Raw genomic sequence first — 27,008 nt, 5'->3', positions numbered from 1 at the left:
GATAACACATCTTTTAAAAGGCCACACTAGAAAATGGAGCATGCAACCGATTTTACATCTGTCTCCTGCTTGATGATGGTTGATACAAATAGTTCAATATTGTTATTGTTTTATGTTATTTTAAATGGTATTAGTAGCAACTTTTCAAAATACCTTCATTTTCTTGTTTCAACAAAAAAATAGAAATTTGTATGTGTGATCTAATGTACAGGTTTCAAATTCCATTAAACATATCAACTTTACACAAAGCCAAATGTATGAAAAGGGATCTTTTAAAAAAAACTTTATTTGAGAAAGGAAGAGACTTATAACAGAAGGCAAGAAGGGAAACATACAGACAATATATTTACAACACAAAACAAGATATCACCTCCAAGGGTGTAAATCATAATAAATACAGTAGATCTTAGAAGAGACATTTATCGGTTAATTCTAAGGTTAGCTATGTCCAGCTTTTTGTTTTACTGGTTCCAGGTAGTTTCTTGACTAAATTCAAAGACTATCAAATTCAAACAATTACGTCCACCAAATGTACTGATGAAGTTCTCGCCAATGACATTATAAAAAATAGGTTTTTTTGTTTTTGATCACATATCTTTGAAGAAATATTATACAAAAGTCTGCTCAGCCACGTGTTCCTCCCCAAATAAAATGTGTTTTAAAAGATGCACTATCCCTTTTTTTTATGAGATTGAAAAAGGAATTTGAAGAAAATGAATATTTATGAGATGGAAAAATATACAATTTTATCTTAGGCATGCCATATTTTTAATGCAAAACAACTGACAACAGTCATTTTAATATGAAGGAATATATTAACTCAAACATATTGGTGATAGGGAGAGTTACCTATTAGAACTAGCTGTCAAATTATCAGAAGGACTTTCATTATGTGGAAAAACTTTTAACTTTCTAACTCTAGTTATGTTAATTTAATTCAAATGGAGACTTTTTAAAAAAGGATAATGTATCTTTAGCAGGAACATTTTAAATGAAATAGTTTTAAATGTCACAGCGAAGTGTAAACAACACGTGTTAATAACATACAGTTGAACCATGTCTACATTTGGCAAAAGTGCTGTCTCCTGAAACAGGATACTACACCTTAAATAGCAGGGATCAAGGAATATAAATATTTTAATAGAAAAAATCCTCATGGAGATTCTAGGTCAATTTGGATTATCCATACCAAAGGGGTCTTAATACAGCGTACGTTTGAATAGCTTAGGAAAAGTAAACCCGTAAAAGAAGGCAAACATCTCAAAAGGGAATATGAAGAACACGTTCTAGCCAATAGCTTCCGTAAGGGTTTCCCAACTCATGGTGGGATTTTCCCAGCCAATAAATCAATTCATAGAACACCCTTTAAAAACTGAAAGAGTAGAACACTACCCTCGGATTGTTTCTCCTACATTCTCCAGAACGTGAGTCACTTGGACTTCCTGTTTCCACGAGACATTTCCTGTCTTCTCACAGAACTGCTTTTCTGTAGAACAGCAGGAACCTGACAAAGAACTGACTTAAATAAACATCGTCTCAGTCTCTGTTGCGTTCAAAGTTGTTTGTGCTTTTACAGCATCAAAGGACATGGTCCTTCTGGAAGGGCCATCATATACAAGCAGATTCGTCTTGTTAAACCAACACTCAGCTTTTTTATCTACTTGTCAAAATGATGTGGTATATACCATGGTATGCGAGAGATCCTAAGGATACCAGGCATCAGCGTGAGTCACCCTCTTGTAAGCCTGCTTTGATTTGGTATCAGGTGGTGATTGTACTGCATTCTCTGCAGCTGTGCATACATCACAGCATCTGCATGGACCCCAGGGCTGCATGCTGCTTCTCGACAGCATTTGCATGGGTTCCATTTGAACTCTTTCAGTATTTGACATCAGCAACTTACACAAGGTTTAAGCGTTGTGCAATGCTGCGCCAGACACAAGGTGATGGGCAAAACAGAACTTCAGCTGGCATCTCTGCTCAAAGCCACCTGAATGACTAAGGTTTTCAGTTGTGATCTATGCAATAACCTAGAGCTCCTGGCATGGTAGCCATGTTTCTACTTAAAAAAAAGAGAGAGAGAGAGACAGAGAGAAAGAGGGCAGGGAGCAGACTACCTTCAACAGTGTTCAAGACTATGGTATGATACACTATGTACAGTTGTATGAAAAAATGGATTCTATATGTTAAAAAACATCATCTCTAATAGAATGCTTCATTGATCAGGCTGTAGACTACACTCTGTACTCAGAGACCTCAGCAGATAAAACTAAAAACAACAATGAGTTCATTTTCACTAGGAATAACTGTTGCATCAGGCTTTGGGATGGATTTAAAGCCTATTAATTACCTGGATATTATATAGCATAATTTTTGTGTAACAGGCATTTTCTTACCAGTAAAGGCTCAATGAAACCTTGATACCCATACCCATTCAGAGATCAGTATAGAGTGATCTTTATAGAGAAAAAAAAATCATTTTACCTGTTTTAGAATTCTTAAACACTAAAATTGGAGATATATGCTGATAGGTAATCATAAGCATTTACCAAAATCTGCAACACATTTATGTTCAAATAATGACTTTAATTACAAATCCTGGAGCTAAATCTTTGCCTATTACCTGTTGCATATAAGCAGCCTGCTCCCCACATTCCATTTCCTGTATCTGAGCATCTTCATCGCTGTCCACTGGCTCCTCCTTGACCTTCACAGCCCCAACTTGTCCCAGTGTGTCCTCCACACAAGCACTGCTGCTGCTCCCAGTGCTATGGTCGCTAGAGGTCGCTTTATCTTCCATGGTCTGGTCCCCCTGAAGCTCCTCCTCTGCTTCTTCAAGATGGCTGCCTGGTTGCTTCAGTTGTTCAATAGATTTCGAGAGCAGCTAGAAGAGAGTGTTCAGGGGTTCAAAAGTCAATAGTTCTTGATGCAACAGATTCAACTCATACTCTCATTTTTAACACCTCAACATGAGCTAGAAAATGCTGGAAGCATTAAGGGAAGAAGGTGGATAAATCTTGTTCACAGAAGCTTCAAAACTTTCATAAGGACATACTTCAAAAGTCTACATAATACAAGTAAACTTGAGACTAACCCTTTCTCAAGAAAGACTGACGTTAGCGTAGAAACCTCTTCAAATTCGCATTTAAGCAAATACTAACCGCTATAAAACCGCCAACCTAAATGGTAGTGGTTCTTTAGAACTAATTCTCTGGTGCCCATAGGATCAAATTATGACAGTATTTGAGAAATAGAATTGTAAAATACAGGAATACTCACTTTGGAATTCTGAAGTTTAAAAATATCAACAATCTTTACCATTTTGGAAGGGCATAATATATTTTTGGTTGGACCCGAGTGGAATTAAATAAGAAGTAAACAAGAAACTAGATTTAAAATAAAAAGTAATTCAGATGTCTTTCTTCCTTGGCTGGATTGACACCTGTGTAACTGTTTTCCTACCATCCTAGTTAGCAGCATGCAGATAATGTGACCGCGGAAACCAGAACTATAATTTTTTTCTGCATAAAATTTTAGTTTAACTCATAGTCACATATAACAGGGTTTAAAAATCTAAGCACATTTTAATGTTTGAATAAAAAATTTACTCAAACTTTGAAAGGCAAGCTCATCATGTGATCCATCCAACCATCGCAAGCAGCCCTGAACATGCTGGTACATCCCTTAAATTTAACTGCTGGGATGTCTATTGGGAGTTTTCATCATTTTTTTAAACCATTACTTATTGAGTGCCAGTTAGGTTCAAGCCACTGCTAATGACTGGGGAACAGGCACACCTTCCTTCCTACCAGCCCTTGTGTCAGTGCATTATAAAGAAGCAAGACCACTGCATTTTGATCTCATGTTCATGTGTCAAACATTTTATTTTATATCTAACAAGGGCTTTGAAGAATACACTCTGGTTGTTATAGCAGCACCCTGCGAGTGCAGGTGGGCGGGACACAGGTGGGCGGGACACAGGTGGGCGGGACACAGGTGGGCGGGGCGCAGGTGGGCGGGACACAGGTGGGCGGGGCGCAGGTGGGCGGGGACTGGAGTGAGAAGGCAGAAGTCGTTGCTGGGAAGGCTTCTGTTTGGGATGAAGGTGGAAAAGGAGGTAGGAAGACTGAAAATATTTCGTATAAAGTGTCACGGCTCATACCATATTTTGGTGGAGAACTAGAATATACAGAAATGAACGTAACTGGATGAGACCCAAATATCTCCAAGCCCAGCAGAGATGATCGAGCAAAGAAAACACATACCAATTAAAATCCATATCAAAAGGAAGAAAGACAATTTCATTATCCATTTCCTTAGTGCTGACAACTTAATTTCTATTAGTCCTGAGCAGTCAGCATGAGGAGAAATTCCTCCCATCATCCCTAGGACATCTTTAAGTGCAGGCTAGCAGACTATTTTCTGTATAATTGTCCTAGTTCTGAACACTAATCAGCAGTTCCTGCCTTAAATACATAATTGTTTGCACACTGCCGAGAGTTCAAGGAGCAGACACTACACTCGTTTTGAATTCTGGCTATGGAACTGTAGGGCACATTGTCCTGCAGGTTTCGGGAGAAAGAACACACAGGGCCTTAAAAAATGAGGAAAAAAAAAAGAAAGAAAGAAAAGTCTTATTTTTGGTGGATACAGCAGAGTTGAGAAAAACATTCTTCAGAGAAATGACACCAGGCAGGCAGGCCTGTTTCAACCCTCTCCAGCTCTCTCCCTCCACTGGCTAGCCATAGGATATTAGCGGAGTTTTATGGGGAGAAAGGACGGATTTGAGAACAGGACAAGAAAGCACAAGGGAAAATATTTACAAGAAGATGACTGACATTTTTTCCTGAACAGAAGCTCAATGATCCATGGGAAACCCCCTCTTGATACCACAGCTTCGCTGGCAGAATGAATGGGACAGGCTGGCCTGTCAGAAAATGCTGAAAAGGAGGCTCAAAGACACTGGTCAAGCAGAACCTCACACAGGTGTTCAAACAGTAGTGCCAGGGACAGCTTCAGGAGGATAGCAGATTAAAGGAACAACACCACATGGGGTGCATGGGGTGTGTGGCCAAGGGAATGGTTAAGAGACTGGCTGGACAGTCGGAAGCACAGGAGATGCGGGGGAGGGGGCAGTTCTGAGCGGCTTTCTGGATCCATCTCATGGGTCGGTCTCGGAATGTTCTTAGGGAAGCCATGTGTCCTCTAAGCCACACTCCCACGGCTATCACTGGCCTCAGCTGCTTGCTTCCTCCACTGCAGGACCAAGTTCAGCTTGCACTGTTTTCAGCACGCCCGAAGGCTCTTCTGTATGTGTTGCAATGCGCATGTGCGATAGCGCGCCTTACTTCTGCACGTAAACGACACCCCCCACTGCATCACTGCATTCCTCTATCCCCTGGTAATTCGCTCCCACCCTTGTCCCTGGCTCACCAGACTGCCTTTCTTCTCAAATCTTTCCTTGCTGGTACTTTTGCTTGTTATTTCACTCAAAACATACAAGCACCAAAGGACAACTCCGGACACTTTTCGGGGGCAGGGACAACAGTGTTCTTGCTATTACAAGTAACAGGACCTTTGTCCCCTACCCCAGTCATGCTTTTGGCTTATGTCCTGGGCCCTGATATCTTCCTTCTACCTTTATGAACTTCACGTCTTTTCTGGGCTAGTCTTGCCTGCGTGTTTACAGCAACTTACTCCATCTGAAAGAAGACATCTCCTTCTACCGTTACACATCTGCCTTCACAGCAGAACCTGAATCCCCTCTTCATCTTCACCTCTCCTCTTTTGCTCACTTAAAAAGCTATGTCAATTACGTTTTCATCCACACCATTTGACTCCTAGCTTTCTCGTTGAGCTCAATAATATCAGCACAGAGGCAAAGTCAGGTGGACATTGTGAGAAGTCGATTTTTATTTTTGCTTATGATGTATGTGCTTGTCATTATGTGCTGTGGACTATTAGATGAATATGTGTTACATTTGTTTGTGCTGTGGAACATTGGTTTAATGCAGCAAAGATGGGTTGCATCCTTTTATGCTGCATTTGTTTAAATCTGTAAAGCTGTGTTACATCGCCTGTCTAAAACACCTGATTGGTCTGATAAAGAGTTGAGTGGTCAACAGTGGGGCAGGACAGAGAAATGGGCGTGGCTGGAAGGCAGAAAAAATAAACAGGAAGAGAAGAGATCAGGAGGACAACAGGAGAAGGTGAGCAGTCATCAGGGGCCGGCCACACAGCTACACAGCAAACCAAGGAGTAAGAAATAAAGGGCGGTTTACAGACTAGGGAAAGACAAAGGCCCAGAGGCAAAAGGTAGACGGGATAATTTAAGGTAAGGAAAGCTGGCTAGAAACAAGTCAATATAAGGCTGGGCACTTATGTGTAATACTAAGTCTCTTTGTGATTATGTGGGAGCTGGGTGGTGGGAAACAGCCACAATGATGAGGACGTGTGTGTGGGTGACAGTGGAGGGCACTGGGTTGGATCCTTTGGAGGTGGAGTTTCAGATGTATGTGAAGTGGCCAACGACAGGTGTTGCAAACTAAACACGGGTACTGGGACCTGAACTGGAGTCCTCTGGAAGAACAGCATTGAGTTATTTCTCTCAGGGAAGGTTGAGCAATAAAGTCAAACCTTGGAAAGAGAGGCTATGCTCGCTACTGCTGGCAAATGTCATTGTTTACTAGGACAGACATTCTTACCAAGCAGGCTAAGCTAAGCTACGACCCTCCATTTTCACAGAACATATATGTACTTTTAGCAAAAATCTTTCTGAAATTTGACCTCTTAATGTGTTTATAAGATCCTGGAAATTCCCAGAGATCACCTCACCAAGTTCATGAACCCAACTGACTTAGCATTTGTAGATTCACTGACATAGACACATACGTGGCATTGCAGACAATACTTTTTAATGTAAACTGAGGAACAATGCTGCTTCCAGTGAGCTCCCTGACTTCACCTCTACTACTGAGGTATTGGCAGGAAGAGAAGGACAAAGGCATTCAGAAAAACTGATGTTGCCATCACCTGGTCATAAGCCACACGGCAAATACTTTCTTTCCAAGAACAGAATTCCACGAGGGTTTGTAAAAGAAATGGTTCCTGACAGAACAATGGTTTATGAGTTGAAATCATATGTGCGTGTGTGTGCACACCATGTGTATATGTGTGTATGTGTATGTACATATATATATGTGCACATATATATGTACATATATATATATAAACGTTGGAATTGAAAAATGACTTATAGCATCCTAAACTCTTATTTTATGAAGAAGGAATCTCTATTCGAAAGAAACCGTGCCATCCTCATGAACATGAAATGGGAACCTGTGACTTTAAATGAATCCATTTCATAATCTCCCTGTCAACCCCCTCTTCTAAGAGAGCAGCCCCGTTGTGACAGCAATTGAGTAGGGTGTGCAATTCCAATTGCTCTAATGCACTCCAAACACCTAGCTAACACCTTCCTAAAGACACTTAGCTAGAAAATATCTAGACAGTATCACAAACTTCCCAATAGCACCAAGATAATCTCTAATCCATCCACCCATTCACCCATGTCTTCTCGCGGCGTGAGCACCAACACCCCATTCCACGAGCCGTGAAGCTGAACTTGATCCTTGTCTCCCCCATGTTTCTGTTGCATCTGTAGCAAGCCCACAGTGATTGCACACGGTCCTCCACTACCACTCCTGTGTCAGCATTATTGCTCCTCCCCCGAGCGTTTCCCTGAGATGCTGGACTCTGGGCGTCTGCCCCATGAGGAACCTTTCAACACTGCAGTTCCACTGATCATCTCCAACTATTTAAGGTACCATCTGCCCTCAACACACAACTGTCAGAGAGTTTCCCACCATGTTTACAATAACATCCAAATCTCTTAAAGTGGTCCACAGATATTCCGTGACCCGGCCCACCTTATTTCTTACAGTGTACTGTAACCTACCATTTTTGTGCTCCAGATACCCTGACCTCTGGCCATCTTGTAAACATGAATATGCCATGCTGGCTCTTGCACGGGACCTTGGCAGATTCTGTCTTTTTTACTTCCTCACAACAACATGCCTGATCTGGTTCCTTAGAGCATTTAATTGGATTACCATTTAACTAATATATTTTTCTTTGTATCCCGGATTATGGTCCCACATTTTGTTGTTATTTTTGTTAGCAGTTATTTGGGTTTCTTACTGGAATTCAAATGTCACAACAGCACAGGGTGGATGTCTTCCATCATCTTATATCTGAGCACCTCATGGCCTGGCACCCAGATGGAGCTCCACAGATCTCTGCAAACCTAAGGCATAGTAACCAAAGCTCTCATACTTTCCCCTCAGACTGTGCTGTGGGTCTGTGTGCATGATCGATGTCTTCCACTCTCTCATCTGAGGAATGAAGGTGCTCGCTGTGAATATTCCTGACACACAATCAGGCAACGGAGACATCTTGAAGCCAGTTTCATGAGATATAAATGCACAGAGGAGGTTAATTTTCATTTCTTCTTTTATTTTAGGTATCTGACTAAAGCTGTTTTCATTTAAACACTCATATTTGCCAGAGTGGAAAAATTAGCAATTAACATCGGCAAGAAAAATCTACAAACAATAGTCCCAGAGAAATCCTTCCTGCCAGGTCTGACTTCTTTTAGACTTTTAAAATGAACAGTTACCGCATACTATTTGTAAGTATTCGGATTACGATGTTTTCTATGTGTTTTTGAACTCCAAACACAACCATTATGAAGATGGTACAGCGAACCCTTTTCTAATTTGCCCTGCTGCTGAGTGGCCACAGATGGGGAAAGATGTCTGCTTACTCTCAGTGGGGTGGCAGGGTCTCTCTTTAGTGGAACATCTGGAGGGGATACCCCAGCACAGTGAGTCTGTTGCCTGGCTGGCTAGAAACATCTGTGTGACAGACAGATGCACAAGCCTGTGTGAATCTCTACTGAGTCCCTGTCTGTGAAACACTCTGTACGCTGTCTACCTGACGTCAGGTGAGCCGCACTGGCGAGGAGTCTGGCTGAGATGAAGACAGGGGCCACATAGCGTCTCTTCTCCCTTTAGCCTGTGCTCCTTCTCATGGGTCATTGTGCTTCTCAGTCTTTTTACGACCTTACTGCCTTTGTACAGGCTCTGAGAAAGCCACAGGTAGTACATGACCTCTCTGGGATGTGGTCACTCATGACAAACACATGCTCACATGAATACTCTTCCAGGAACTATGACCAATGGTCAAAATACTGTGTTTCTAAGTAAGGAATTCAATTAAGCTCTCCAGTTCTTACCTATACCTCCTAGGGTTGGATGCGATCCTTGGTTTCAGTGTTTTACATTTCATGACAAAAATCACATATTCTATCAATACATGATATAAATTCATTCAGCACTGTTCGAAAGCCGTACTGCACATTAAGCTCATTGCTATGAAAGTTGCTTTGCTTGGTTCCAACTCTATAAATACAGTACAGCCATAAGTGCTTTTCATTATAATAGCTAAAATTCTACAATTTAAATATTCCTCACAAAATCCTTTATCTGTCCACAAAAATCTTCATTTATGAACGATGAACTAAAAACAGTCTTCATGGGTAAGCCTACTCTTGATTACTGATGACTTTCGGACCTTGTGGACAAACCAGCGAGCACAGGGGTTCTGATGCATCTGTTCTGCAAAACAACCCTCAAGTAGTTCAGCACTTCTTAAAGATTCTGCCTCAAATTTTAAGACAGATTTTCCTTAGGTAACAGTGCAGATATGTCTTTTCTTTTAAATAAATATAATATTCTTTTGGAAAATAAGACCTTTCCCTTAAGCTCCAAGGAAACTAGACTTAAAAATAATGATAAAATCCTGTCTCAATTCACAAATAGATTAGGTATGTACCAACTGTTCTCAAAACAACATGCAGAACTGGGAGGACGTTCAAATCGGGAGGTCTCCTTAGAGAGGAGCACTGTCCTCCAGCCAAAGACGCCATGGCAATTCACTGCTGTACATCTCAGTAAGATAGTCAGTGGGGTCCAGATGAAAGAACAAGGAGACAACGTCTCTAAATATTCGCTCACTGTTGACATGATTGAGAGTCTATACTGCCATATAGCCTCCTTTACTGATTACGTCTATTGATCTAAAGGACCGAGTAAGTTTTGGATAAGTTCATTTTTATCTTTTTAACTCTCAATGATTATCCAGACAGTGCCTGTAATGAAGACAGCTGGCTCTCAGAACGTCTTAACATTTCAACCACGAGTCCCTTCTGGAAAAAAACCTTCAAAACATCTTCTATTTAGCTTCACTGAGTAAGTTGTCCATCTGGGCTTTCATCCTTGCAACCATTAATTTATTAAGCATTAACTGGGAGGCCCTGGGAAGACACTGGTCAAGGAAGGACGCTCCCAGGTCTGAGTAGGGAACATGGGCGTAAGAACTGGCAGTCAGAGAATGTGGAGGAAAAGGAGCTTCTGCTGAAGCTCCTCAGTAGGGAACGCCATGTCGACACAGATCACAGTGACAAGATCATCTTCAGAGAAGCCTACAGAATGTACAGACCAAGCAATGGTCACCTTACAGGATATATTTTGAGAGGTAAAGACAAATACAAGACTGAATTTTCAGAAAATATAATCTTTAGCCGAAGAGTAAATTTCTTAAGCGTTTTCTTTATGACACTAGCTGTCCTCCTCACTTTGTGTTTTAAATAATTCTGCCATTTCCATCCATTAATAGAATACTGAAATTCGTCCTGCATTATCTCCTTGCCCATATACTGCTGGTAAAACATTGTCTTCTTTCACTCTTCAGAGATAAAGTGCACATTGGGAAGTAGCCTTTTATTTCTATGCCTGGTGGCTTTACCAGAGTCTTAGTACAGACAGCAACTCAGCACCAGTGTCCTCCAACCACTCCCCACCTCCCTCCCTCCCTCTCTCACCATCTCCTTATTGATTAATCCTTCCCTCCTGGAAACTAGAAACAGTGCATGGACCATTTAAGAATGGAGACAGGAAACCCCGAATGGCGATGATCAAAGGAAGAGGGGACAGACAATAAGCCTGCAATTCCTGCAATTTCATGTTCTGGAGAATACCCAACATGTAGACTTGGCTTGGAATCTATTTTTGAATGTGACCAGAGTTGGTAGTCCTAAGATACCAAGCTTGCTCATACAGACAGCTCCCAGCCTGGACCCCACACTGTAGGCTGATGCTCTATGACCCTGAAAACAATGCCCCAAGCATTCTATAGGGAAAACTGGTCTCTTAAAACAATTTCCTGTGCTTGTGATATGTCTTACTGTCTATCCTTAGTTTAAAATGATGGCTTTGCCAGGAGGTAGGGTAGAAACTAACTCCAGAGGAAGGGCAGGAGGGAAGTTGAGGGACTCATTCTATGCTGTGATTTTGGTAATGATAAGACAATATGGATTTGTCAAAACTCATTGAACTGTTATGTTTTACTGTGTGGGAATTATGCTTCAATAAAAAGCTTGATCACCAACCAAAATATTGTTCCAAAGAGAAAGCAAATCTTGCTTCCTGACGAATGTGCAGATGCAGTAGGGAGCTGGCGCAGGCTATGGTGGTGATTTGGTTTACAGCAAAGGATGGCTACTGGGGCAGGTGGCACGTGTGTGCAGTGTGAGCAGCCAACTGCTTTCTGACAGCCATCTTACTGACCTAGTAAGGAAAACTGAGCTACAGTGTTGTCCAGGCTCATGCATGCTGTGGTTTGCACAGGGACCACCATGTCTGTATGGCTCTGTCATGAACATCCTCTCAAGCCATCCTCCCCTCCGAGCCTCTGCAGTTTGTTCATGAGAGGATGATCAGACACAATGCTGACTACTCCAACCAAAGCTACAAGGCTTCAGGAACGGCCCTCAGAGGCCCATTGTGTGGCCTCAGTTTCGCAGTTCATGTGGCTTTTATGTTCTACACAACCGTCTTAGCAGTTTGTCTATGGGACATTTGAGGAAAAGAACACGCTTTCTTTATTTTTAATTACACTTTACCATAATTGTAAATGGGCTAAGACTTCTGTGGGACATCCTTGGTTCCTCCAGACCAGCACTAACTCTGTCTAACTACAGTTTGTGGCCGCATGCACAATTAGTAAGAGGGCGCTGGGACACGCAAGCTGTGGGATTGCAGATCTGGGTGAGATGCATCCTAGGGAAAACAGAAACTCTACAACAGATGAGAGCTCTGGATCCTAGGCCCCCTCAGGTGTGACCAAACATTTATAGAAAGAGCTGTGGAACACAGAAAATATGGAACTAAAATGTGGGACGTAAAGATTGCTCAAACCTCTAAGAAAGAATCTGTTGTACACTTGCAGTTCTCAGTTCTATAGACCACAAGCTAGATTAAAAATTCCTTATCTAGACTTAATTATTTCATTCTGTCAAATGGAACAATTTGTCAAAGTTGAGAAGCACCCGAATTATTTAGCATTGCTTTTCTTTTGAGCTGCCTGAGATCCAAATGAACCACGCTGTTCACACGGCTGCCTTCCCCAGACAATTTTCTTTCCTCTGGTCGCTTACCTCATAGTAACTATTCAACTATTTGTTTTATTCAATAAAAGTGCCTCTGAGTAGATGAAAGTGTAGACTGAAGAGTAAAGGCTGAGGTCTCTCCCTTGATGCCATAGCTCTGAACACAACGCTGGGGATGTTTATGAAGACTAGGCTTTAATCCACTGGAATGGTCACTTAGTTTCATTTCCAAACACAAGATTTCATCATAGCTAATAATAAAGTAACAAGCAATTTTCTGTATTATAAACCACCAAGTTGTAATTATATAGTAAAATGCTTTTATATAAATTTTCCATGGTGATGCAAGCTGATTTCGTAGCAGAAGTGAATTTTTTTTTAAAAAAAACAACACACTACATACCTACAAGGATCTATTTATATTGGCCTAATCATGTCAAAACAGAATCTATTTAGGAGAAAAGTCAAGGTTTCTTTTATAAAGCTCAACAGATAGATAAATAATCAAGGGGGTTTTACTATAATAAAAGCGGCTTTCAGCGTGTGCTGACGTTTTTGAAGATAGTATCCATCTAATGGGCAGAATGCAGTCCTCGGCTGGTGATTAAAGCACCCTCATGGAAACAAGCTGTCAGACGGATGGAGAGAAATGAGTCCTGACAAGAGTAATGCCTGCTTCCCGAAATGAAAGCACTGTTCAAGTTTCTGCTCATCAGCTTTCTAAGACTTAAAACAAGGCATTTTCCAACCACCAGAAAAGAGATGCCAACATTAGCATTTCAGTAGAACATGATGAAGTCAGTAAACGCTCAACTTTGGGCTTGCTCAGAACTCCTGCGAGAAAATGGTCTGTCCAGCGTTAAAACATGGCCAGGTGGCGGCATGCAAGAAAGAAGCACAATGTGACCTGTCTGCCGCTAGGCTCAGCACTACATGCACAAGTGACTGTGAGCCATATGCAAGCCTTGCTCCAACAGGACATCCGAGAGTCCCACTGCGAAGGCCACCTATGGGGACTGCCAAGCGAGTGAGTACCTAAATAGAAGGCAATGCCCAGGAAGATGGAAGCGGTGTGGGCAACAGGATTTCTTCACACTGGCTTTTTAAAATGTGTTTCTGCTTTGCTTTAATGTGAGGTCAGTAGCTTTCTGACGGACATAGGAAGGATCGCTCATCTACCTATTTATAGGCACATGACTAAAATCACTGACACAGTAGTTGAGAACAGACTCCAGCTCTGAGGACAGGAAGCACTGCGAATTCACTATACTTGATGAACCCTCTGGAAAATGCACATCCTCGGTGGTTTTGTAAATTGAGTTGTTAACATGCACGGGACAATGCACAGAAGGATGCCGGCATGGAGAATTCAGCTCATAGTGGAAGCTGTCTGTAAAAGGAAGCTGGTGTTATGTAGGTCTTGCTCTCGGGAGCTGGCGGTGGGGAGATGCAGGCCACAGGAAAGAAGCAGAAACATACACTAAGATAAAAAGGTTCAGCACACAGAGCTGAGATGGCTACAGGCCTTTAATTATGTCTCAAAATTAAACCTCATAAGTAAATCAGAGGAGATAGGAGTAGACGTATTAGAATAAAGCTAATGTGAAGTACAGGTTTGTTTCTGGATATGAGCTACAGCTTCGTAAACAGTGAAGTTTTAAGATACAGATGTCTACAGGGTAGTGCTGATCTTCAAAACAGCTTTGGCACAATGCATGCTGCTTCCAACAGGACAAACAGAAATCCTGTATTAGCACTCAATTCAGGAAGGAAATCACATGTACTGTTGCATGTGACCACTGACAGGAAAGATATTCTCCTGGGTTTCTGAGTACAGATGACTGGGGGAGTGGTTATCAATCTTCAGGGAGGATGGATGATATGTAACATTGACTCATACAATTACATTAAAAGGAATTAATGAAACATATACTACTTGAATTGAGGGTCAAAGTCTCTTCCAAAATGTTAAGAAAACTCCCTATTTGCTCATCTTTGGGGCTGAACAGAAATGTACTTTGCCCTGCATGTCAGCATAGAACACCTAGCCGTTTTAATAAGGCAACACAGAACATCTGTTTGGCCTTCAACTTACTGGTCTTGTCTTAGACATACTTTTATTATGATAAAATAATACTCATGTCAAAGTGTTTAAATATGGTAATAAATAAATAATAAACATTTTTATTTAGACTGAGCTTTGACATACATAAGATATCGTCTCTTGAATTATGTGTTTGGAAAAATGTGTTGGCTGATATCCAGCCAAAGGAATGAGTAAGATATTCATCACATAGCCAGTAAGGAAAAAAAGGAAAAGAAAGGTTAGAAACATAAAATAATCAAGAGGTAAGTAAACAAATCTCAAATATTATTTTCTCAAACAAGTTTGTTTCTGCCCTCACTCTCTGTCCTGATGTTGCACACTGTGTTACTATGAGCTCATCTTCCACTTCCTTCCCTGAGGACAGGGTGCAGATTATCAGAGCCTAGGGCACTGTCTACCGAAATCCAGCAGTGATCTGCTGAGGGAGTACAGGTCGATGGACACGTTAGTCAAATAAATACTGAAACTTCAGGTCAAGTTCATTTCATGGAATGAATATTAAAAAAGCAATTATTAGAGGATTGCGAAAATTTCAGTTAAAACAGAAATTTGTGGTCATGGATCAATGCTATCTTATTAAAGCCACAGAGAATGTAGGGGCTGGGAGGACAGGGGCTGCCAGAGACCTGTGTTAAAGTTAAACTAGAATAACGCTCCATGGTGACAGGATTGGAGATGCGTGCTTATATTAAACTATGCTTCAGTAATCATCAATATTTGCAAGAGATTGTTGTACATTTCTTTTAACTCAATCATAGTTTATTGTCGTGGGTGTAAAAACTGGCAATATTTAAACTCAAAGTGGACTCAGGAGAGAATTGTTCATGTCTTACTACTTTGGGAGGGTTGTCTTTTATATTTTGGTGAGATTTTTGTTTTGAGACTTCTTTCTATCTTCCAACAGGAGAAACAAAACACACTGGCAAAATCAACTGCCTTGTTTTGATTCTAGGATGAATTTTGTTTGTTTATTTTTTTTTAAAGTTCACCTAAAAGTACGGCATCATAGTATCCACATACCATATACCGGCAATAAAAATGCACAGTTTTGCTTTTGAAAAATGTCAAAAACAAATAAATGTTGCAAAATATGATTTCTGCATGATTAAGCATCTCAAAATACTTTCAGTGAAAACAGAGTATTCAGACTCATGAATGGAGTGGTAAATCATTGTGAATGAATTTCTTTTTCTTACATAGATCTATCCTTTATTTCAAGATACCCCCATTATTTGCTGTTAGACATTGCAATAAAAATATTGTATTTCTGCCCACCTCTCGAGTATTTATAACATAATTATAAATGCCAAATAATCTTGGGAGGTCAAACACCCCATGTGAATGACCTCGAATCAGAGGCAACAAGTAGTCAAAGGGCCAAAACAACAAGATGCCAAAGGGCATCAATAACATTTGTATTACACATTTCATAAGTTCTTCAAGGTTTCCATCTAAACTCTCTAAGGATTCTTGGCAATTCAGATATATCATTGAAGTCCAACTATGTAACCAGATACTGGTTTAGAAATAGCCTTATTTTTAAAATAATTATTAAACTATGCATGTATTTACTTAGTTTGTTTTGTACACATTTGTGTGAGTGGGTGTGCATAGGCACAGGACATAGCACACATGTGGAAGCCACAGGACAAGTCGTGAGAGTCTCTTCTCAGCCTCTCCCACGTGGGTTCTAGGGTGGAACTTGGGTCAGCAGGTGGGCTGGCGAGCACCACATTTAAATGGATCAATCTGACAGTCCTGAGCCTTTATTTTTAATTATGTTCTTATTGCATATTTTTCTCTGAGTCCTCAAGGGGGAAAAGCACTATAAAAAGCTCAGAGACTCAAGGAAGATATATTTTAGGCATGCCATTTGCACACCTAGGTGCTCACATATGCTTGCTTCCTGTCGTGACTGCTCATGAGCGAAGGCCAGGATGTTCGGATGCCTGCTATGTGTTCCAGTTGGAACAGATGACATCAAGGTTCATCCATGATAGGAGAAAATGGCAAAGGTTTTGTGGTTATTTCTTACTAATAATTATTCTAAGGAAATGGACAGAACGCATGTAAAGTATTGTTATGCAGAGACTTAGCAACTCTTGGCACCTGAAGCAAGGCACTAACCCAATACCTAGTAAATAACCTCATCACCTTGGCAGAAGAGTGACCAGCAGTCATTCACTTCTTGATGGTTCTATTGGAAACACTTCAGAATACAATACGGGCTCAGCATTTCCTTTAATAGGATTCTCCTCCATTTCCTTAGACAGTCGAGGACAGCTCAAATATTTTCACAATCTAGAGAACATCCAGGGAGCGAATGCCACTCAACTGAACATATGGAATATATATTTGGAGAAAAGCCAACTGGAGCCCTGCTCAAGTCACCCAACGCCCGAGCTGAGAGGAGCTAACACACAGAGGTCAGCAGGCGCTTTGAAGTTCTCTGGCCTTCATTCTACCTAATTAAGACAAGATTTAATAATCAAACCACTGTACAAACGTCTACCTCAGTGTAGAGGTTTGTTTCTAATTTGGGGGACAATTCTTAACAGATTCCAGGGAGTCAGCCCCACATAGGAAGGGCTGCTGATAAGATTGGCTTTGCCTGTTGCTCGAATGCAAATGCCTGCTTTTCATCTTAGGTCGATTCTGAGACTGAGCTTAGCATCTGTCGGTCAAATCTCAAGCATGATCTCAAAGAGAAAAATGTGGCATTAGCATCCCATCTGAAACACCGAGTCAGAAAAAGTGAATTCTAAAATATTCTAAAGGTATTCATGTAAAACATGTGATTCCAAAGGGGCATACTTGCCTAATTTATCAACAGCTATATCAGTGAGTGTATGAGTGTGTGTGTGTGTGTGTGTGTGTTCCATGCACTTTTATAAATGTGGAAATGTGCGCCAGCAGAGGCTTAGCAGTTCAATTGTGTCAGTTTACCTGAAAGTTTTATAAGCAAACCTAACTTCGAGTCAAAGATTATGAGGTCAAAGCATAGGATTCCTACTCTTTCAGCCCATACACCTTCCTTGTAATGCTCACATTTTAAAAAAGAATATGCAGTCATTTTAAGTTGTTCTGGAATGCCACAAAACAAATCTCACTCTACCAGAAATCAAGAGTAAGCCTGTGCAGTCCAGTTATGAACAATGCAGCAGGCAGAAAAAGAAGCTAAGTCCTTCCAGAAGAATCTGATTTGACAGACATGAAGTTAGCAAACTTAGAGAAACGCTATAGCAAGCAAATGATTCAGAAAGAGTCTAAAACAGTGGTTCTCAACCTTCCTAGTGTTGTGGCCCTTTAAATACAACTCTCAATCATAAGCTTATTTCACTGCTTCTTCAAAACTGAAATTTTGCTAGTGTTATGAATTATCATGTAAAATCTGTGTTTTCCGATGGTCTTGGATGACCCCTGTGAAAGGTCGTTCAACCCCCTAAGGGGTCACGACGTACAGGTTGAGAACCGCTGGTCTACAAGATCTCATGAAAGAAGGTTGGAAACAGCTCAATTCCACCTTGATACCCCACCCCACTCACAGTAGACTGTCTCCAAAAAGCAAGTGGCTAGGCTGGACTGCTCAGAGCTCTTCAGTCCACGCTCCTCTCAGGAGGCCCTCCTTGAGCAGGGATGGGGGTGGGGAGGAGGTAGCGTGGGGTAGGGCTGGCACAAGATGAAGATCCCTCTCTTCCTGCCGTGAGGAAGATGTGAAGGACAGTTATGCTATCTGCATCCAGCACGGCTCACCTTGTTGCGCTTGCATCTGCGACAAAGCATCTACTAAGCTGAGCTGTTCACCTGTTCACCAGTGCACAACAATGCCGTTAGGACACGCATGCGTGTGACAGAGTACCACGAGAGAGAAGGATCATAGCCTACAAATCCACAGAACAAGCTATCCCATGCCAGGATTACACCGCCATCACTGCTACTTTGTGGCTGTTTAGGGATACAGGCTGTCATTGTTTCAGCCCAAATCAAGGGACTGGGGAGAAATTACCAGAAGTTTCAACAAAACTGTTTCAAATGGTTTTTGGAATGAAGTAGGCCTACTGAAAAATTAACACAACCTGGATGGAAACATGTTGCCAAGAAATGCCATGCTGGCTTACACTGCCCTGTCTGTCAGCACCTGAGGTACCCCTCCAACTTGTTTGACCACACGTTTACCCTGTGTTACAAGGAGGCTTCATCCACGCAGGACTTACGTCCCTGTGAATGAAAACAAACACCCTCTTGATCGTAAATCATATTGTTAACCCATGATCTCAGTCTTACTTCAACGGTCCTGTAGACAGAAAAATGGTGAAAACAGTGGCATTAGGGTCCTGTCCTTCAACCCAGATGTCTGTGTGAGGATGGTGACCTTTGCCTTGTGTGTGATCCCAACTTCCCCTCTCATTCCCAGCAAAGAGACCCTTGACTTGGAAACCGGTACTTTTAGTATTAACGTCGGTTCATGGCTTACTTTGTTCATGTGGATCTGCTGCTGGTACTGCTTCTGCTTTTCCAGGAACTGCTGGTGTTGCTGCTGAATGACCAGCTGAGCCAGCGTGCTCTGAGGCAAAGGCGCAGACTGGGTTCGATTCAGGGGTCGGTGACGGGGCAGTTTGTGGCTACCTCTAATGCCTGGTGAAATTCTTTCTTTCGTTGCCAAGGGAGACTGAGGGTGTAAGGGAACTCCACCTAAAAAACAAAATGCGCGCGTGTGTGTGTATATTGATATGTAAACAAAGATGCACTGGTAGATACTTTTAAGAGAAGACAAGAAGCACCTTCGAAACAACTGAAGACAGGCACGTTGGGTGATAGAAGACATGAGTACCAAGACGTGACTAGGCTTATGTCTGCACAGCAGAAGCATCAACCAGCAAAGCAGCTTGTTATATCCAAGGGTCCCCTCCCAGCTCCACCTTACAGACCAGGAACACATAATGCTCATAGCTCCTCCCCCAGTGCCAAGTGTCTGGCCCTTGTACAGCAGCAGGAATCATCACTACAGTTTTGAGTTAGAGAAACGTCATACTGGATCACGAATTAACAGTACTGAAAAAACTTGAAAAATGATGTCATTGTTAATTACCAGTCACAAGGAGCTTCTGCTGCCGCATTTGTTCCTTCAGCAGTAGGTGCTGCAGGAGAGCTTGGTGGCTGCTGTTGGGTTTCCCCTCCATCGCGACATGAGCATGGCTGGAGGGTGCCGCAATGCCACCGCTGTACTGGCCAGGCAAAGGGACTCCCTGCCTGAGGATCTGTGTCTCTGACTTCTGCTTTTCCTTGAGTGAATTAGAAGCCTGTGCCAAGAGAGAAGCAACGTGTTAATCCTCCTTATCCTGGTGACACACCAGGCCTCTAGCTATTAGGTAACATTGAGAGGAAAATGCATGATACTGTATCTTTTACACGACTTTTAGCAGCATAAGAGAATTAACAAAATATACAATTATGGCATTGGAAACAATTTAGCGATTGGGTATCATTGTATGGAGCCTAAGGAAAATTTGAGTTACCTATTAAAGATGAGAGTAAACAAAACCCTCAGCTACTCAGGGAAAACAATTTTAAATGTTTTGTCATTTATCCTGGTGATAATGGTTACATAAATAACAAAATATACTTCAAAATTTCTTACTGAGTAGCTAAGAGTTCTCCCCAAAGAAAAGTATGGGAAGAAAATGCATGTTAATTAGCGTAACTCATTACATTATACAGATCAAAAGACGAAGTTGTAAACCACAAATACATGTAACTTTTGTACATTAGCTTAGTAAAAAGTCAGCATGAACTTTAGGCTTTGTAAGAGCGAAGCTGAGTTCTACAATACTTCAAAATGCACTGCTTGAGTAAAAGGTATGCTGGAAAGTTAACATTTATTCAAATAAAGGCTATCATGAGGATGAAGATAAGGCAGGCTATAATTCTAGAATTTCAAGACAAACACAAAACATACATTCTTATAACATTTCCTCTAATTTTTCACAAAGCTATAAGTTTCAAATAATTTTTAAAAGTGAAATTGTCTCACTCTGTGAAAGCTGGTACAAATAGACAAGACTTTGATTTAAATATATATTTTCGATTAATTCATAACAGATCCCTACATCTCTGAATATTAAAAATGACAACCCAGATACTTTTGTATAATAAAGTAAACTACAAGTGAAATCAGATATCAAATAAAAGTGTTATTAAGAACTTGAAAGGCCTGGTAACGCAGTAATGAAGTCATCATAATTACATCATCAAGAGCAATAATGAATTATCCTATTCAAAAAATTTAATGAATGGTGGTCATTTTGGTGTTACAAAAGCAGAAGGCTAATACCTCAAAATTATGTGGCATGTTTCTTTCCAAAACTTATGTTTCATCTTTCAAAATTGCCATGCACTAGGGAGGCAAAACAATTTTCTGTGATGGAGAAATTGAAGGACGAAGAGGTAAGTGGTTTGTCTGAGTCACAGAGTGGGTCAATCCGATGTTTAATATAAAGGGATGCCTGGCCCAGCCTCCTTCCTTAAAATCTTCCACTATGCAGTGGGGGAAGGGAGTATTAGAGATCTTTCTGCTGAGGAAAGGCTATGATTGATACGATTGAGAAATTAATTGTGAAGACCTCATCCACACCAAAATAGAAGCAAAGAAAAACAAAACTAATCCAAACCACACTGGCTTATTCATCCCGTGGCACCAAAAGGCACTGCCATTGAAACATAAAACGGTCTGCCTTCAGCACGAGTCCTTTGGGAAAGAATTTCTTGGACCGCATTACAAGTTGTGCATGTGTGAGCTAGCAAGAGGCAGGGGCTGAGAAGATAGAAAATGGAGGCATCCAAATGCCTGCTGGTATCTCAGGAAAGTGTGGGGCTTGGTAGCTACGGGACATTAAAACAAACAACAGAGGAATAAAAATAATTTTAATAAGTGATGATTTAAAGATCTCCATGTCTTATTTATAGTTTAATTTCTGCTTCCATTTTGCCTTCCGTTAGAACCAGTTGTTTACAAGTCTTTGGAGTTTCAAGAATGTACCTGATTCAGGGTTTTCATGCTTTTCTCTGTAATCCCTGGATTATAGTGGTCACATCCTCAGTCTGCCTACTCACAAATGGTGTAGAGTCACAGAGGAAGACACTGTGTTCTATTATACTCCACATGGAATACACTTCTAGTTCTGATAAAATGCTTATCTCAAAGACATACGTGACTCTGGCATGCTTCACTAAGGTGAAGACGTGGTGACTCCGTGAGTGCCCACCCTGGTGACAAGGGTGGGGACGGATTTCCCCTTCAGTGCCTAGCATCTGACGCCTATGTATGTGCAGTTTAATTTCCTAACGTCTGTGGTGAATTATCCCCTGGGAAGCTGATAAATATGTGCTAACAAGCAAAATGCATATTATTTTAGAGAATATGTCTAAAATTATTATTTTAATCCTCTGTTATACTCGGACAATTACTCTGCCTGAAGATCCTATTTCAGTAGTCAAGATTTTTAAGCTAAATAATTCTCTTGACGTCTTTTGAGAATGGCAAATGTTCTTGGGGCTCCTTTTCCAGATACACATCCTTCACTGTGGAACCAGTGACCTCCCAAAACAAAGCCACTCAGGGATGGATTCTACAAACAGGTGCTACCGGGATTCACAGACTGAGCTCTGGGTAGAGGATGCTTGGTCTGCCACTCACACCCTGAGTCTGAGATCTTGAGCTTTTAAACTCCCCAGCCTAGGATTCCTCGTCTGTAAATGCAGATTGCAATCTCCCCTTCACAGGAAGGATGCTGGAGACACAAAACTGCGTGTGACGACAATTACATATTGCTATGTTAGAAATCATTACCCAAGCGAGTTATTTGTAAATGATCATGTGAACCAGTCCTGTGATTTGAAACTAAACTGAGAGCCTTTAAACAAAGCAGCGAATAACAAACCATGTATGGGATGCTGTTTTTAATAAGGTTCTCAGTCCAAATACGCAAGAAATAGAAGCGAGTTCATGTAAAAAGCGTCACTGCGCTGGCTTGGGCTGGGGCACTGTCACTCACACTGAGTGGGGATGACACAGCTGGAAGCCCCAGAGTGATGTTGGGCAGGGAGGGGGAGGTGTAGAGGCTGAGCAGGTTCATGGAATCTTCGTGAATCAGAATGCGTTGCTGCGGAACCAGCTGCTGTTGAAAAAAAAAATGGGAAAAGGAGATTCTTAAAATATTAGAAATTCATCAGTTTTCTTGGTAAATGCTCAAATTCCATAAGGCAGTTTCTGTGTTACCATAGCAGAGAAAGACTCCAGTGCTTGCTGCCTGCTTCTATATAATACTCAGGCATTAGAGTGTAAAATTTAAATGATTTTTTATCAGAAAGCCATAATATGGTGAAAGTCATAAAATATGGTGAAAGAATTTCTATTTTCATTGTGAAGAATTCTTTTGGAAATCTGGCTTTGCGGAATATAATTAACATGTTTGTCATGTATCAGGAAAATACCAGAATTAATTTGGTGACTGATACACATTTATAGTCCTTCCCGTACAACAACAGCCACAGCTTCGCCCACGGTCTCACGCCACTGTTCTGAGAGGAGAGCCATAGGAGATCAGGCTTCTACATTAATCACATTTTAATATAAAATTATCAATAAACTATGGGTAGTGTAATTTCACATCATACACTTTCAAAACTAAATTTAAAATGTTACGGTATCTCTACTTGACAGTAATATGCATTTATAAAGAAATACCTTCAACCTTTTGGCGTCTCAGTACTTTTTACAACAAATAGCTGTTTAACCCAATACTAAGAGATGTGTGTTCCCACATGTGGCTTACAATGGCTGCTTAACTTACATTTTCTGCTTTCCTCTTGCTCCCTCCCAGATCTTTTATACAAGAAGAGTTCCAAAGGTCTTATTAGACCAGGGAACTCTGGCCTGATACGGTTCCCAAGGGTACAACATCCTGAAAAAGAATACCCCATGTAACAGTGTGGCACAGTGACTGCTTTCTTCCCAAACAAAAAGCATATGGGACTCCAATAATAGACCACCTCCAAGAGGGATATTGCACGCACGGGCTTTGACTAAAGTAAATATAATAACTTGTCAAGCATGTTTGGAGGAGCTGTAGATTTTCCCCGGGACAAACCTGGGATATCAATTAACAAGGGGAAATATCACATGCCAACACAACACAGCCTCAGAATGTCACCGAAGAATGATGCACCAGGAAAACACAGGATGTTATTCCAGAACGTTATCTCAATCATAGGACTGTTTGGAGATGAGTCTCAGCCCTAACATAATACAAGCAGAAGCTTAGCATGGGGTTTTCCCACTGCAGCCTGGAGCTCTAACTCAGGCTGTGTTTCTTCTTAAAAGAACATGTCAGTTATTCATGCATGAGAATTGTGTGTTATGTCAAACTATTAATGCTCCATTGAGTTTATATGGCGAAATTAAAGATGCCTAAGCCTCCAAAGCATGACGATTATTGGGAAAGATTTTTAAATTATAATGTATGAGATTATAATTTTATTTTAGGAGTTTTGGGTAACAGTTATGTGTTTGCTCAAAGTAAAATAGCAAGCAACTATTTTGTTTATAAAATGGGCTTTGAAATCAGTTTTAATATATAATATATGCACGGAACACAAAAGATGCAAAGAAGTAAAAATGTTTTATTAGCTCACTGGCAGCTAATACTCTTTCAAAATGAAGAAACAGCCCACTCATCTATATTCATAAAAGAGGAAAAAATGTGGAGAAAGAGCCACTTCAATTACGAAGTGCCATTCAAAGTTGACTGCTTCCCACAATAACCACATGACAGAATCTCTGGCAGGAGAGTCCATAGGCCTCAGAGAGGAAGTTGTCTCCACACATGGGCTGAAGTCTGTAAACCCTCCTGCCCCATAACACAAAGACAACACAGTAGGTGTAAAGACGGTTTCTTTCCAGATGTGGTGATGGGAACAACTGGCAGGCAGCTCACACTGGCTCTGGCAGAAGTGGGAGGGATTTGTGGATACTTCTTTGCTGGGATTGCAGACCCCAGAAATTTATATAGAAATTGTGTGACTCCATCTCTCACGTGGTGCATTCATTTTCAGGATCTATCAAGTACCAAGTCCTGGAGGTTAGCATCTTCTTCGCTAATCCTCTCAAACTACCTCATAGTTCAGGCAAGAAGACTGAGCATGCGCATGAAGAGGAGCCGCCTCACAGCGGGACCAGCAGCAACAGTTACCAGTTCATCCAACTCTGAGACCACCCTCTTCCCCAACGGAGGCGAGAGAAACAAGGAGGATTGATACCACATTTGAGAAAAGCCCTAAGCCTTACGAAGAGAAGCAAAGGAGAGAGTGTGAAGCCTCCTAAGAAGACAGCCCTGACCACCTTACAACCAGGAAGAACTGCTGACCATGGCAGACATTGCCTAAGGTTCTGCAGAACTCGAGGGCTGTTCTTTGCACCCATGTCTGTGGATACAGTTGGTCCTCCTCACAGACCGGAGCACCATATGGGGCGTAGGCATTGCTTGTCTCTCAACTGTAACGAGGGCACTAGGCACAGAGTTTAAGGAGGTTTCCAGCATTGCAGATCTAGAACCTCCTAGTGGGCAACTGTTTCCTACAAATCTGCCCTTTTGTTCACAGCTTTCCCCAGTTAGGGTTTTGATAGGAACAGTCTATCTGTTCTGGGCCTTAATAAAATCTGAGTGCAGACAGATGGGGCAGAGCCATTTACCTAGACAATGAGGGATCCTGACCTGTGCTCTCATGGGCTTTAGTGCTCCCCACCTCAGCACTGACCCACTGTGTGCTCTCACGGGCTGGCGTGCTCCCCACCTCAGCACTGACCCACTGTGTTCTTTCACAGGGTGGCATGCTCCCCACTTCAGAACTGATCTACTGTGTGCTCTCTAACAGGCTGTGGTGCTCCCCACCTCAGCACTGACTCACTGTGTGCTCTCCCACAGGCTGTGATGCTCCACACCTCAGAACTGACCCACTGTGTGTTCTCTCACAGGCTGTGGTGCTCCCTACCTCAGCACTGAGCTACTGTGTGGTCTCACAGGCTGGTGTGCTCCCCGCCTCAGAACTGACCTACTGTGTACTGACACCTCAGCATTGTGATAAATGTACGCAGATTCAAAGTAAAACACAGAGCATTTCTAGAAGATGGTTTCAGAAAGCCCATTCCGGGTGCTGTATTGCTAAGATGTCAACGTGTCACAACTTAGAACACTGGAAAGGTGGCTTTAACATAAAACCTTTCCACAACCGCAAACGCGCATTGTAGAGAGATGAACTGGAAGCAGTAAACGCAAGGCTATCATACAAGCTCTATGAAGCCTGTGATGATTAGCTCGTCGGGGTTGAGTCCTGTGCCTCTCGTCCTCAGTGGCTGGTCAGTTACGGAGAGAAAGGAGAACAAATATCACCAGTCCATCATCACCACCACTACTGCATTAAAGTCAGAACATGGGAATGGCACAAAGGACAAAGTTAATGCAATCCTGGGCTTTCATGGGTAACTGGTAATTCACCAGGAACCGTGAAGCTGGGGGTGGGGGGGTCCACCTTTTAGTAAAACGCTTCAAAATTGTATTTTACTTCTTTTCTCACTACAATGTCAATTGGGAGAAGGTCTTATAGATACATAAAGTATACATAGACTGAAAAATATGCCCCTCAGAGGAGACTCAGCTATTGACACTAAGATAATACTGACTTAAAGAAATAGAATCAGGTCTGTTGATGCTCTGGATGGAGGGAACTAAAAGTTACAGGTGCAGCACTTCTGCTAACAATTCAGAAATGTAAACCATCACTACAACACATACCATGAACCGAGGGACTCCTCTCCTGGACAAGGGAGCTTACAGAACATCTCCTGTGAAGGCTGTCAGGATGTCTGAGACAACACTCCTTAGCCTGTCTCGCCAAGGAATAGGACGGGGTAGAGAAAGCTGAGCAGCAGGCACCATGGGCTTTTACAGTGATCAAAAGCATTCAACAGCTACTACTGGATCTAAACCACGCGGTCAGCGATAATGTAAGACGTAAGACGTGAGATGAGGTCATGATGCTGGCCACCCATGTTCTCTAAAATCCACGAGACACAACCATAAGGACAAGCTTTGTAAGAGAAAACACAGGGCAAACCCCAGAAACGCCACTGCTCTGGGGGCAAGAAACATAGAAGGGGAGGAAGAAGAGGGAAGGAAGGAGGGAGGAGGAAAAGGTGACACGGAGCGGGGAAAGGTGCCTTTACTACTGGCACCTCTGACTTGGAAATGAGTATGTAATACCTGCCTACTTTTGATGAACCCACAGAACACATGCTCACTTTACTGAATATTCAAAATTATCTACAATAGGCCAGAGAAT

General features: G+C 41.7%; 1 protein-coding gene across 8 annotated transcripts in view; it reads right to left on the bottom strand.

The window, feature by feature from the left end:
- Positions 1–268: 268 nt before the first annotated feature.
- Positions 269–27,008, bottom strand: part of Hdac9 (histone deacetylase 9) — a 524,755-nt gene continuing 498,015 nt past the window's right edge. For all 8 annotated transcript variants that reach the window (XM_048415426.3, XM_085697749.2, XM_048415425.3 and 5 more), the window contains 4 exons: positions 22,667–22,789; positions 19,705–19,915; positions 19,090–19,307; positions 269–2,884 (listed from right to left, as the gene is read on the bottom strand). In XM_048415426.3, the coding sequence (XP_048271383.3) occupies positions 2,573–2,884; positions 19,090–19,307; positions 19,705–19,915; positions 22,667–22,789 (864 nt within the window). In that variant the 3' untranslated portion in view covers positions 269–2,572. The remainder of the gene's footprint in view (positions 2,885–19,089; positions 19,308–19,704; positions 19,916–22,666; positions 22,790–27,008) is intronic.

The sequence above is a fragment of the Myodes glareolus genome, chromosome 11, assembly GCF_982192425.1.
Source record: "Myodes glareolus chromosome 11, mMyoGla1.1, whole genome shotgun sequence".
Classification (NCBI taxonomy): domain Eukaryota; kingdom Metazoa; phylum Chordata; class Mammalia; order Rodentia; family Cricetidae; genus Myodes; species Myodes glareolus.
This window is presented reverse-complemented; position numbering and strand designations above follow the sequence as displayed.